The 14,431-nt window shown below is 34.5% G+C and overlaps 2 protein-coding genes across 2 annotated transcripts; one reads left to right on the plus strand and one right to left on the minus strand.

Annotated features, from left to right (window-relative positions):
- The first annotated feature begins 2,622 nt into the window (after positions 1-2,622).
- Positions 2,623-3,207, plus strand: LOC133336861 (heat shock protein 27). The gene has a single exon (XM_061545134.1). It carries the CDS (start codon positions 2,623-2,625, stop codon positions 3,205-3,207), a length of 585 nt encoding a protein of 194 aa, XP_061401118.1.
- Positions 3,208-7,456: 4,249 nt separating this feature from the next.
- Positions 7,457-7,961, minus strand: LOC133336873 (heat shock protein 22). The gene has a single exon (XM_061545147.1). The coding sequence runs from the start codon at positions 7,955-7,957 to the stop codon at positions 7,457-7,459; it is 501 nt and encodes a 166-aa protein (XP_061401131.1). The 5' UTR covers positions 7,958-7,961.
- Between the last annotated feature and the right edge of the window lie 6,470 nt (positions 7,962-14,431).

Genomic DNA, 14,431 nt, shown 5'->3' on the forward strand with positions numbered 1-14,431 from the left:
TACATAAAAATTGAAGTGGTCTCTATATAGGGGATATTAAATTCTAAACTACGATGAGAAACAAAACGAAAATACCTCAAAAAATCGAAATTTTTTGGGGGTGCTGAGAACCCAAAATACCAAATTATAGCTAATTCGTTTGAAAAAAGTGACTAAAATCCGACAAATACCGCAAACTTGGGCCGATGTTGAACTTATCCTGCCTGCATCTTTTTACCTTCCTACAGACAAAAAATACATTTATGAAAAATTTCATCCTATTTCAACTCCTTCCAAAGATAACGTGATTATAACTGGCGGAGTAATAGTTTTGGACTTATTGATCTGTTGTTGCAAAAATTTCAAGATATTGACCTCCAAAGTTTTTTTTTCGTAGAAGCTGTATCTACTTTAATGTAAAAAATGTGTAAAACAGGGAGAGACAACCTAGATTTTTCATATTTTTTTCTCGATTTTGCGTTTACGTCTGGTTCTAAACCAAATAAGACTCCTATTGTTTTTGGTCGGCTAATATGTAGGAGCCCAATGGGACCAAAAACCTTATTTTTATGTGGCCACTCTAGAAGCCACATTTATGTCATGAATATCACAAAAGTTCACATAGGGAAGAATAAGCATGATTCGGAATATATTCCAGGGTATGAAAGTGAAGATTTTGACCTCTAATCGGCCAAAGGGCGCAAATATCGCGAAATATTGCCCGGGCTTGGAATATAGATCCGCAGAAAGTAAAGTCGCCCCTTCCGATATACTGCTCTGCTCACTGGTTTTTATCAATTTTATTGGAAACGGATAAATAAATTAAAATTAAGAAAAAACGTTGAAGTTAATAATGAAACTCTTTCTTTCATACAATTCAAGTACGAGTATTATATATAGTACTAGCATAGGCCCGCTACGTCGCGACGCGTCGTTAGAGGATTTTTATAGTTAAAACAAATAAACATTAATTTAGCTATGGTATGGTAGGTACTATATTTTCAATTTTTTAAGAAAATCTATGATCTTACTCCGCATTTCTTTCGAATAGAAACGTTGATGCTTCTATCCTATTAAATCGAGTACAACTTCTTATATTTATATTTTCTGATCTAATCATTCGCTGTAGTATAGACCATGGGGGATTGGAAACTATATTTCATGGAAATGTCAGTAATTTTTAGTAAAAAATTTCGAAAATTATTTCCGTAACATTTTATTTGCCATAGTCAAAGATAAATATTAAAATTCGGATATCTGCCCCTAACCTTTCCTTTTTAGTACTTTTTAGCACAAACATTAAAAAAAAAACATTTTTAAAATTTGTTATACAGTAGATATCGACTATAAGCACATCTAATATAAGAAAAACGCATATAAGAAAGAATTTTTCGGATTTTTTGAGTTTCTTATATGTACTGTAGCTAAATACAGTTATAGCTAAGTATAGTTTAGAACTTATTTCTGGAAAATATTTATGTATAAATGTTTATTGTCATAGTTCCAGATAACTATTTAATAACAGGTTCCTATTTTTATTTTATATAGGTTATACTGAAATATAGTATTTATAACTTTTTAGTACATATTAGTACTAATTTCCAGAAAATATGTTTGCCCATCATTCTATTTTTAATAGCTTTAGTTACATACCAAATTGCAGATATCTATCTTTACTTGTAGTATAATATTTTTATCCGTTCTCCCGTACACAATATTTAGTACTTGTTAGTACCGTGAGTAAATTTACTAACTTTTGGAGTATTCCATTTCAGAAATATAAATTTTTTTCCACACTCTGCAATATATTGTGTTTTTGGTGCCATTTAGTACGAATTTCCAATAAAGCAATCTTCCTATTTGTTCTAAGAGTTGGAGAATTTTACAAGACCGTACTTATACTGACAAGATTTCAAAACGTTTGCTTTCGATAGAACCACCTTTTAATTGCTTATCGGAAACACTGTAAAAAGTTCGCCCATTTATTCAGGATCACCTAATACAATAATTTGGACACATACAGTGGTGCGTATACTTAACATGACAACTGAGAATCACTCATTCGGAATGTATGTAATTATTTTCGGTACATTCGATTACATCTAAACAAATGTCTTTTATCGCATTGCACCTTTCTTCGCGTCTAAATGGTCCAATGTGAAAATCAAAACACATGAATCACTTCCATTGGCCATGGTTCTTCTGGTGGTCTTGCGTCACAGCGAACACTGAAAGAAAATTTTGTTGCAACTAACACTCGTGCATCGGTTTTTGTCAACGAACTCGGAGATGGATGACTAATGGACGGCAAAGTAATGCCAATTCATAATTCACATAGTATTGCGGACATCCGATGAACATCATAATGAACTAACCTAACCAACCATCCGACCATCCCATCGAATTGCAAGCACGGGGGAGGTCTGTCCGAATTTATTCTTGAGGAACTTGTCCACAGAAAAAATATTCGAAAATGTTTACCTTTTTGCAAGTATCTCGACCGAATGCATTTCATTCAGTTGCCAAACCTTTAAGTCAACACACACGCGAATCCAATCGAACAGCTGCCGCGGTTGTGGCTGCTGTTGCTGCTGCTTCTTCTGTTTGTTGTGAATAAAAACAAAAATTATTGGTCGACCGACAATGTCACTGGTGCCAACGACATATCACGATCTTGCGCGTGAACTCGATCGTCCGCCGCTCTATTATCCGCCATATGATTTTCATTTGTATCCCTACCTTTGGGATGATCCGCGTCTGTGGTGGCCCTCTACGAATTCATTGCTGAGACCGATGGACGAGCTGGTTACACGTCGTGTACGCAATCAATCGATTCAATCGCAACTGCTGGACTGGGCCTATCCCGTGCGCTGGGACAACTACTACAACGGTGAACGAGTCCATATCGATGACAAGGGTTTCCGGGTCGAAATAGATGTGCGCCAATTCAAACCCCATGAAATTGTGGTCAAAACCACCGACGACTATGTCATTGTGGAGGGTAAACATTCGCGACGCAACGACGGCAATGGCCTTGTGGAGCGCCATTTCCTTCGCAAGTATCTGTTGCCTCGCGGATTCAATGCCAACGAGGTGATTTCGGACTTGTCCTCCGATGGTATATTGAGCATCAAGGCACCGCCTCCACCACCAGTGAAATACTACAAGCCAGGTGAACGTTTGGTCAAGGTCCATGAAACGGGCAAACTGGCTCTGCCATGGAAATAGACCCCCATTTTGCAAGCAGTCTTCCTGTGTTTCCCGTCCCTCCCATCAGGCACAGTGTTGTTGTGGCGAAAATTAGTGAATAAAAGTGTGAAAGTGAAAAGGGGCGAGAGTGACAGTGGTGCAGATGATGATGATTAGCCAAAATAGAAAAAATAGAATGGTTGTTGCTGTGGTTGTTGTTTGTGTAATGTGCCTCATAATATATATATATGTATATATATGTATGCAGATAGATGTAGATGTGCAGTTGTTTTATTCAATTGTAGCGGAAATTAAACAAATTCAAGGTCGCCATGCAGTCTATAATTAGTTTTCAAATACAAATGCAAAATTATGCCCATAAATGATTGAAATTAATGTATGTATGTATTGGATGTTCTATAAATATAATTTTGAATGAATAATAAATAAATAAAAATAATAATTTGAGTCCAAAATTCTATTTCAATGGATAGTTTATTATCGGATAGTGCAAACAAAATAATCAGAACGATGCTCAGATATTTGATGTTTGTTGATCGCAACGAACAAAGCCAAGGCGAAGGAAAGCGTATACGATAAAATGTAATATTGTCGGCAATACTACTAACATGTTCAAAACACTTGGAGATACACTGGTGGCCAAAACTTAAACAACTAACATAGCAAACTGAATAAATGTACTGCAACTTGTTTAAGGGAACCCCACCCATTCTCGATTTTAATTTTTCAAGATTTTCAATGGGCTGGTAAATCAATACCAATGCTTGTTAAGGTTTGTAACTTTGCACATATATATTTGAAGATTTAAAAGAGAAGAAAAATAATTTACAAAAAATGTTTGTTATTGCTTTGTTGTTATTTTTTGTAATTAAAGAAAAGTCCTTATTTTTGATGGCGGGCATGATAACTCCTCACTGGAACATCGGAATCCGACGATAGCTATACACTCACAGAATCAATTTGGAATCAATTGGGTTATTAGTTTCTGAGTTATCGTGCCCGCCATTCGCAAAAGAGAAAAACGCGTTTAAAGTTTGAGAATCCCTTTAGTCGTCACTTGATGCTGACACAATAAATCGGCTATATCTCTAGTTCTTGAGATTTCCACTTGAAATTTTGTAGAGACATTCTTGAATTAGCGTAGAATCGAATTAAATCAAAAAAATAACCTTAAAAATAAAGTTATAGTGAAAGTTTTTTTTTTCAGAAATAAATAGGTAATTTATTCACTTCTAAAAAAAACAAAGCATGTAAAACAAAATTTATTTTGAAATTATTTATCTATGGAAAACTAAGTTGACCCAATTTTTGCTAGGTCAAAACTATAACTACTTTTGTGATTTTTTCTTTTAAATATGTAAACTATAACATAACTATTTTTGATTACGACAACACACCTACGAGGCATTGAATCGATAAAATGCTCAATTTGATCCTTGGGTCCTCGCTTTCTGAAACTTTGGGAAGAGGTTATGTGTGTTTGTTTGTGAATCTCTTTTGATGTTGCTATCTATGATACTACAAAGACTTTTCTGTAGGCTGAAGATCTGATTATTGTGATGGCCATTATAAAATCCTGAATTTGACTTCTTCAACCAATATTCGACTTGTTTCGATGTATTTTTGAGGTTATTGTCATGCTGAAATACCCAAACAAGCTGTATTTCTTAAGCGGAGAGAACCAACGCGATTTCCAATATATGTGTATATAATCAATCTGAGCCATTACTTCATAAATCTCGTAAATAGATCGAATTCCATAAAAAGAAAAATAGCCCAATACCATGCTTTCCAGTACCCTTGCTATACTAAGGTTTGAGCCATTCATTTTTGGACCTTCTCACGGTAAAATAATTCGTGTCTGTGCCTTTAATCTTAAACTTTATTTTCTGAGGACATAATATTTATTCACTGTTCCAGATTCCAATGAATATCAGTTTTTGCAAAGGAGAATCTGGCTTTCCGAATTTTTTAGAAATAAAAGGGCTTTCTTGATGGTATACGGGCATGTAGACCTGCTAACATGGCAAAGCCTAGGCTTATCTTGATCCCTCTTGCATCTCAATTGTGGACACTAACCTTGGAGTCGGATTAGTTGCCTACACTCGGAAAACCCCTCCTACTATGAAAAAGCAAAGAAAAAGGAAACCAAAAATAGGGATGAAGAAGGAAACCTGGTGACAGATGCAGACATCGTGTTGAGGATCTGGACAAGACAAGATATATGCCATCTATAGAGGAATGAGTCTTCTTCCCATCGCATATAAAGTGCTATCCAGCGTGCTGTGTGTTAACGATCTGGCTTTGAAGCCAATGCTTTCTTGATTCGGGCACAGCCCTATCCGCAAAGAGGTGTTTATGGCTTTATCTCAATTGTGGACACTAACCTTGGAGTCGGACAGTTTACCTGCAAAATTAATAAAACTATGCAGGAACAAAAATAGGGATGAAGAAGGAAAGGTGACAGTACACCAAACAACACATGTTACCCGCCTATGCCGATGACATCGATATAATGGGTTGAACATTGCGAGCGGTAACAGACACCTTTGAACAAATTCCGTTAAGAGGTGTTTATGGCTTTATGCGTTCGACATCCCTGCAAAATTAATAAGACTATGCAGGAACGAGGATTCAGACAAGGTGACAGTACACCAAACAACACATGTTACCCGCCTATGCCGATGACATCGATATAATGGGTTGAACATTGCGAGCGGTAACAGACACCTTTGAACAAATTAAGAAGGAGACTGCCAAAGTGGGTCTGGCAGTAAACGTCGGAAAGACCAAGTTGATGGTATCAACGCGCAAGACGTCCAGTAGACTCGGACCAACTGTAGAACTTGAAAACTACAGCTTCGAGGTAGTTAAAGATTTTATATACCTTGGTACCGCCATAAATAAAACGAATGACATCAGTTTTGAAATTCGGAGAAGGATAGTGTTGGCCAACAGATGCTATTATAGCCTAAATAAGCAGTATAGAAACAAGGCCACCTCCAGAGAAAATGTTCTCCGAACTATCTATATGCCGATCTGCATTGACGGTGAATATCGCCGTCGAATGAACAATGAGTTGCACCATATATTTTCCGACATTGGTATTGTCAGACGTATCGATCTGCAGCGACTACGTTGGCTAGGTCATGTTGTGAGAATGGATGAGGATGCCCCAGCACAAAAGGCATATAAAAACGAGCCAACTGATGACTCACGCAGAATGGGAAGGCCGCGAATTAGATGGAAAGATCAAGTGGAAGAGAACATTTCGAAACATGGTCTTTCAAATTGGAAGAGCTGAATTTTCGTTCTCATACAATATCCTTTACTTCAAAAAGAATTCTGCGTTTATGCTTTTGTTTTTTGCAAGTGAATAATGTAATTCCAGTTGCTTTATAAGCTACATCTTGTTCTGAACCAATTTCTACGAATATTGACATTCTACACTGAGTTCAATACGCTATGCTAAATATCTTCTGATTCGGACTAACCTTGGAAATTTGGTGTATCATTTACCTAAAATCGGTCGAAAATATATATAGGAGCTATATCCAAATCTGAACCGATTTCAACACAACTTCACATTCGTCAATCTGTACACAATTTTGAATGCGGACAAATCTTGAGAGTTTGGTGCACCATTTACATAAAATTCACAAAAACTGTATCGACAAATTTTTCTACAAGGTTCTGAAAATACTGATCATTGTGTGTTAAAAACAGGACCCCCAAAAGGTGGATGTATATAAAACCAAAAATTTCAAAAATCAAACGTCTCTGATATTTAACACATAAATATTCGCCCTTTAATAGACATTTAGTACAATCTGGTGCATTTTATTAGAATGATATGTTGCGGACCGACGCTAAGAAAAGCTAATCAAATATTTTGGATACTCAGTACAGTCGATTTGATGTTAGCATTTTTTGTTTTTAATTGGTGATTTATCTCCTACGGGTAAGATACCTCCATATGAAAATTGTCCATATGGATCCAGGTTTTGGGAAAGCCAATTCATATGTGTATTTTCAGTACTGTTTTCGCTATTGGCTTTGTCGAAGTCTTTCCCATAATGTGAGCAATAAAAAGTTCTGTTCCGATCAATTTCGGCAAAAGTTAATTAGAACATTAAAAGCCGTTATGTAAGGTTTTTAATTATTTTATTTATTTGTAATAATAATTAGAAACAAATGTTTAATACTACTGCAACTATAACTAAATCAGTCCAATATTTTGCTTTGACTTCAATCCCAACTTATCAAATTATTTCTTATTTTCCGAACTTTTCGCATCTTGTCCAGATTTTATAGACTCCGTCTCAGCACGTTGTATTGGTATCTCACGAGCCTTTTCTTCAATTTGTGGCTTCGGTACACTAACGGTTAGGATACCATCCGAGGTGAGCGTTGATATAGCATTGTCCGATTCATAGCCTTTGGGCAATGTAAAGCGTCGTACAAAATGACGCGATATATAACCGCCATCATTGTCGTGATGTTGTTCCGATTTACCCTCAACAATGACATTATTATCCACTACCTTGACGGACAATTCTTCCGGTTTGAATTCCGAAACATTCATGGAGACTTGGTAACCACCATCCTTGCTGAACTTGGTCATGTCTTCCTCCAGCATACGATTCATGTGAGCAAACGGAGCCCAACGATAACTGGTTGTCCACGGATACTCGAAGAAGGGTGACGATGGCATAGCCAAACGTCTCAAGTCCTCAGCCATACGCCATAGAATCGGTAGAGTACGCATTTTCGGTAATTTCAATTGACTGCTTTACTTTCTTTTTAATTTTTTATTTATTCGTTAGCAATTAAAGTGGTTGTCTTCTGAAGTGGTTTTCTTATCGAAGTTTCGATTTATTGTTCGCTGTCTTTACAACTGATTACGGTAATTTACGAATCGTGCCTTTTTATACTCACCTCCTTTTAGCAATGTGCATGACCAAAGAGAACGACGTCACAGAGAGCACCACACATTGTGCATGTGTGGAGCTCGTCTTCTCTTTCGTTTAATTCTCGTTGCGCATTTGAATCTCTTATCTAGAACCGTTGACCGAGAAAGTTCTTGAATGTACTCAAAGCTTTTGGACGCCGATGAATTTAGTTGGATTGTATTTGTGGGAATGATGAAATGTGCAAATGTGCTGTGAGCGAAGAAATTGCGACAATATTATTGATTTTAGAAAAACAGCAGATTCACTGGGTCGTTGACCGAAGATTGAGGAAATGTTTCAATTTCATAATTGACATTGCACATTTTTCTTACTATTATGGAAATAAATAAGAATTATTAGGAAGTTACGATAGTTACACCGATTCGAACCAATTCGGAATGGCATGTGGTCGGAATAGGATAATGTAAAAAAATCTAAAAAATCCAAGAACATTTTAGAAATTTTTTATGAACATTATCTTTATAATATCATGCGAACAGAGCATCCAATTTAAGCCACAACCTATTATCTTTATCAAGCCTAGATAAAGTCCGAAGACGGCACCCATCCTCTCCACTCCTTGTAATACCTCCCCCACAGTGGGTCAACATTTTCAATATTTATGTATCCAATATTGGGCACATCGTAATATTTCTTTCAAACTCAAATGAAGTTCGAAGTTGGGAAAAATCAGTTCACTCCTTCTGGTACCTCACTCACCAAATTGGACGAAATTTTACTGTAAATTAATTTTGTAACATCGTGTGAACAGATCACCCATCCAAGTGTTGTATAACATAATACTTTAACTAAACATGTATAATATATCGGCCCAATCCATCAAGTAGCTCCCACCAAAGATTAACATTTTGAAAATTTGTAAACAATCTATGAAGGTAGCGAAATATTCACATTTCATCCAAACTTTGAGCATCGTAATATTTTTTACCTAGCCTAGATCGAACTCGAAGATGGTACCTTCCCCACAAAGGATCAACAGTTTAAAAACTTATTAACCCTTTCAGTGTTTTTGTCGAATATATTCGACATTTAAAACTACACCTCAGTCTGTTTTTACACTGTCTTTTTGTACACGGTTTTGATGGTTTGGTTTGAAAATTGAATATTTTTAATTTTTTTAGACGATTTTATTCCATTTAGCACGATTTGAAATTTTATGTACTTAAATTTTTTTTTGTCAAATTTAATTTTTGCCACGTATGTTCATATCACAAAAAAGTATTTATCCAAGGGTTAAAATGAAACTGATATTTTTTCTAAACTCTGTGCCTTAATATGATTTAAGGGTCGTACCTAAATGCATGCGTATGTGTACGAATTTATTCACCTCAAAAGTTAAATACATGTATTTCAATGGATGTTACCCAAATACGCATTGCGTATAAAAATATAAAGTTGAAAATTTCCAACATTGACCATGCGTATTTTGAAATTTTTGTTTTTTGAAAATAGAATTCCAGTCACTAAAAAAATTGTTTTTCTATAAATGTAAACATTTTCCGATCAATTAAAATTTTTTTCATCAATTTTTCCCGTTTTCAATTTGCACAGATGTAAATAAAGTCCTTGCGTATTTGGGTAATACGGACGTCTTACAAAGGCGAGAAGCTGAGTATTTTTGTACGGAGCGCAATAAAATAGATACGACCCTTAAATACAAAATTTTAGATTTTTATTCCGACACATTTTTTTACATTTTTTCAATAACAAGTAATCCATACGAATTGATACTAAATGTGCACATCGAAATATTTCTTTCAAATCAAGTTTGAAACGGGACCCATTGATCCACTCTTTCTGGTACTTCCCACGTAAAATGGTAAACATTTAATTATAACAATTTTATAATATCATACGAACAGACTATTCGATATGAACTAAACTTTGCATAACTTAAGCGATCGGAATATCCAAATTCATCGAAACTTTGCTCATCGTAATATCTTTACCTCGCATAGATCAAGTTCGAACATGAGACCCATCGGTCTACTTCTTCTGGTACCTACCTTATAAAGTGTCAAAATTGTTAATGGTATGTTCGATTTGATTGGAAATTTTCCAATTTTAATACTTTTACCAAACCTAGAATAAGTCCGAAGATGGATCTCATCGGTGTACTCTTCTGGTACCTCCCCACAAAGAGTTATCATTTTGAAAAACTTTTAAATTGAGTTTGAAGCGAATTGAATAAAAGATTTGATCCACTGTTAGGACGTCGTAATAGTTTAACAACGCGTTAGCAGAAAAATTCGAAGTTAGGTACATAGTTTCTATATTTGTACCATGGGTTATATTTAAACTATCGGCAATAATTAGTGAAATTCATAATCCTTTTAAAACCCATCTAAAATAATTATACAAATTTTAGAAATTCCAATAAGTTTCCTAATTTCATAGCTTATTTTTATTTTTGAGTAATATTGTCATAAGCCATTTTGTATAGGTTGTAACGGATCGCTTTATAATAAACGCGATCCTATTACATATTTTAAATTAATCATTATCTAATTTGCCCAAAAAAACATTTTGAAAGTTTTAATTACACCTACACACATAGCTAAAAATAAAGTAAACAAAATATGTTTTGAAAAAAAAAACAAAAATTTCTAATTCCCATCACATGACTAATCGCGTTCAAACATTTCCATTTGTTTATTTTTAAATCGACTGTCACCACTCTAATGTCATGGGTTGACGTTCTAACGACGTGTCTATGCCTTGAGGTAGGTCAGTAGCAAGATACGCCAAACAATATTTACTCTTGCTGTTGTTGTTGAATTTCACAAACCAACCAACAGATTAGCTCATTTACCCTCAGCGTATTTTCGAGAAATCAGCAGTACATTCGGGAATTATTCCCCTCGAAGAGAAAGAGAATTTAGTTGAATTCTCTTTGTAGTTTTCGCAAAGTCCAAATAAGAGAGATAAACAAACCCTACCAGATAACAGAGCATTCTCAGAAAATGTTTGGAACAAGTAGTGACGGCTGGCGGTGGTGTTAATGAACTATGAATGTAGTTTTTTGATGTTTGTGTGTGTGTGTTTTTTTTCATGACCTACCTCAATGCGAACATTTCAACGCTGGAGAATGTTTATAACACCTAGAAGATATTTAGCGGTAAAAATATTGAAAACTTTTCGGAGATTCGGAAAATGTGAACAATTAAATTCCCTTAGATCATTATGTGTAATAGTAGAAAACAACATTGCCAATCGATTTTTCTTGCCGGATTCTGACTATGAATGCTGTTATACGTCTATACCTGTGGAAATAATCAGTCTTTTTTCATGATTAGTGTTGCTGGTCAAGTAATTCTACAACGCTGTACAATAAAATCCGCTGGTTTTATTAGCTATGGAATATGTAAATCAAACATTTCGTATAACCAGCAGATGTTATAGAAGGCGGAACGGTATAGAGTAACATAGGGAAAGATGAATATCCTATAGGAAATTGAGGGATGTTACTTTTTACGATGCTTTAAGCTTCGATCAGTATATTCAGAGAGTAGGTCTTCATTTAAAATATTAATGCATGAAGATATATTTACAAAGTTGATCTCGAGAGATTTTTGGCCTGCTAGAGCATTCGTAAAAAAATTTCTAGAAAGGACAGAAAATTTTGATGTTAAACCAGAAACGGATACCAGAATAAGGGTTAAATACAAAGTTAAAACGTTTATATACTGATAGCCATGGTTTTGATTATATAATTATAATAGAATGTCTCTACAATAATTTCTACACTGATTAAAGAATGTCTCTACAAAATTTCAAGTGAAGATCTCAAGAACTCTTGAAGATATAGCCGATTTATTGTGTCAGCATGAAGTGACGGCTGAAGGGTTTCTCAAACTTTAAACGCGTTTTTCTCTAAACATTTTTTTGCGAATGGCGGGAACGATAACTCAAAAACTAATAATCCAATCGGTTGCAAATTTTGCAACGTTTCTCTGGGAGTGTATAGCTCTCGTATGAACTAGCCAATCGGTGAAGAACTTCCTTATTTTTTAACTTGGTTTTTGGTAAAAAATCGGTGATTTTCCAAAAATATTTTTTCAAAGGTCCACCATTTTGTTAATTTTAGAGCGAAGTCCATAATCCTAGTTCATACGAGAGCCAGACATGTACTCTTTCTAACACCGTTGGAATTTTCGGATTCCGATGTTCCAGTGAGGAGTTATCATGCCCGCCATCAAAAATAAGGACTTTTCTTTAATTACAAAAAAACAACAACAAAACAATAACAAAAATTTTTTGTAAATTATTTTTCTTCTCTTTTAAATCTTCAATTATATATGTGCAAAGTTACAAACCTTAACAAGCATTTGTATTCATTTACCAGCCCATTGAAAATCTTGAAAAATTAAAATCGGGAATGGGCGGGGGGTTCCCTTACAATATCTGTGCTTAATAGTGAAATTCTAAGTTCAAAATATCAAATTTTTAGAAAAGGTCAGATAAATAAAAGGTGTGGTGGTGTCCTCATCGCAGTAGATGCCAAATATTCCACTAATGTAATCCATTTAAATCATTTAACTGATATAGAATTTGTCGGCATATCCATTGAATTGGGTAAATTTAAATTATTCGTCACTTGTTCATATATTCCTCCTTCATCACAGATTGATATTTATAATCAGCATATATTAGCAATACAATCCATAATTAATAATATGAATGATTCGGACCGAATATTAGTTCTTGGCGATTTTAATATGCCATCTGTGAGGTGGCTTTCATTGCCAGAGTCAGAAGCTCTTACTCCATTGACATCTGACATAAATTTAAATAAATTTACTTCTGAAATTATTAGTCGATTTTGTGACATTAATCTCCAACAAATAAATAATATAGTAAATATTCATGAGAAAATCCTTGATCTAGTCTTCGTAAATCATACACCATATTTTGAATTAGTTAGAAACCTCCTATTTGTATTCCACCCAAATTTATGTATATTCTTGATACATGATTATTAATTTCTGATAATTCGTCAAACTCATTAAAAACTACTTTTAAATTAAAAAAACGAACTTTTGCAAACTCAACTCACTTATCTCATCTGTAAATTGCACCTCTATATGCCTTTGTAAAATCCTATTGATCTCGAGTTTACAAAGATACATTTTATGTTACTCTAAACAAATTTATTTCTGAATGTGTTCCTATTGTTAGAACTAGAAACTCTGATAGACATCCATGGAATACACGCGAATTGTCAAGTATAAAAAACTCAAAAAATAAACTTTTTAGAAAATATAAAAAATCTGGCTCCTCTATAGACTATGCTAACTATTCTGTTGCTATTCTGTTTTGCCCTTCTTAAAAAGTCGAGAGGTCTCTAAAAATCTACGTAGTTTAAAACCTATTTAATGTCGAGGCCCTGATGGTATACCCAGCATAATTCTAAAGAATTCTTCAGATACATTTGCATTATCTCTAACGTTATTATTTAATTATTAACTTAAATATGGTCATGTTCTTATATAATACTCTTACACATGTCTGGTATTCTAACAAATGTCTGGAATTAAACGGCATGTACATTAGAACTTTTTACCGGGTTAACCTACTTTATGAGGATTTATTTGACATATATGCAAAGGAATTGACAATTGAAACCCACTGGGTTAACGAAATCCGGTTAAATGTAAACGTACTATTATAGAGGAATTGTAAAATTAAGTGCTATTCCAAAATTGTTCGAAAAGTTAATTACTACTGTAATTTCACACAATATTCAACCCTTCCCAGTAGAAAGTGTCTTGCAGACAACATTAACGAATCCTGTAAGACAATGGCAATTCCTTGAAGACAGCTTGCAGACAACAATGTGAAATCGTTGACGAAATTTTCACACAAGTGTCGCAGTATTCATACACGACAACTTGGGCGACAGGGTAAGCGAAGTTGTCGTTGACGACAACTTCGGCGACTAATCTCCCTACTTTTCGTTACCGACAGATTCACTTCCTGTCGTTTACACATTCATTGATGACTGTATACCTATTGTCATCAATCCTGTCGTCAATCATACCCCATTTAAAATTCAAATAATAATATATATACATATTTTTCATTTATATTTTTTATAGCATGAAATTTATTATATTACAAAAACATACTTAATATTTACATAATATCATATAATATAAATAAGCACATTGTGTGAGAATTTGGCGTAATGATTATCTCCATTGTAACATCATCTGTAAAGAAACAACAAAATTAAAATGCATTGGAATATGAAACTTCTTTCAGATATT

This window comes from Musca vetustissima, unplaced genomic scaffold (assembly GCF_032173495.1).
Source record: "Musca vetustissima isolate MV318-11 ecotype Yass unplaced genomic scaffold, APGP_CSIRO_Mvet_v1 utg62833, whole genome shotgun sequence".
NCBI classification, from domain to species: Eukaryota; Metazoa; Arthropoda; class Insecta; order Diptera; family Muscidae; genus Musca; species Musca vetustissima.

Coding starts and splice junctions, on each gene's coding strand:
- LOC133336873 (XM_061545147.1), bottom strand. CDS start 7,957: ATGCGTACTCTACCGATTCTATGGCGTATGGCTGAGGACTTGAGACGT.
- LOC133336861 (XM_061545134.1), top strand. CDS start 2,623: ATGTCACTGGTGCCAACGACATATCACGATCTTGCGCGTGAACTCGAT.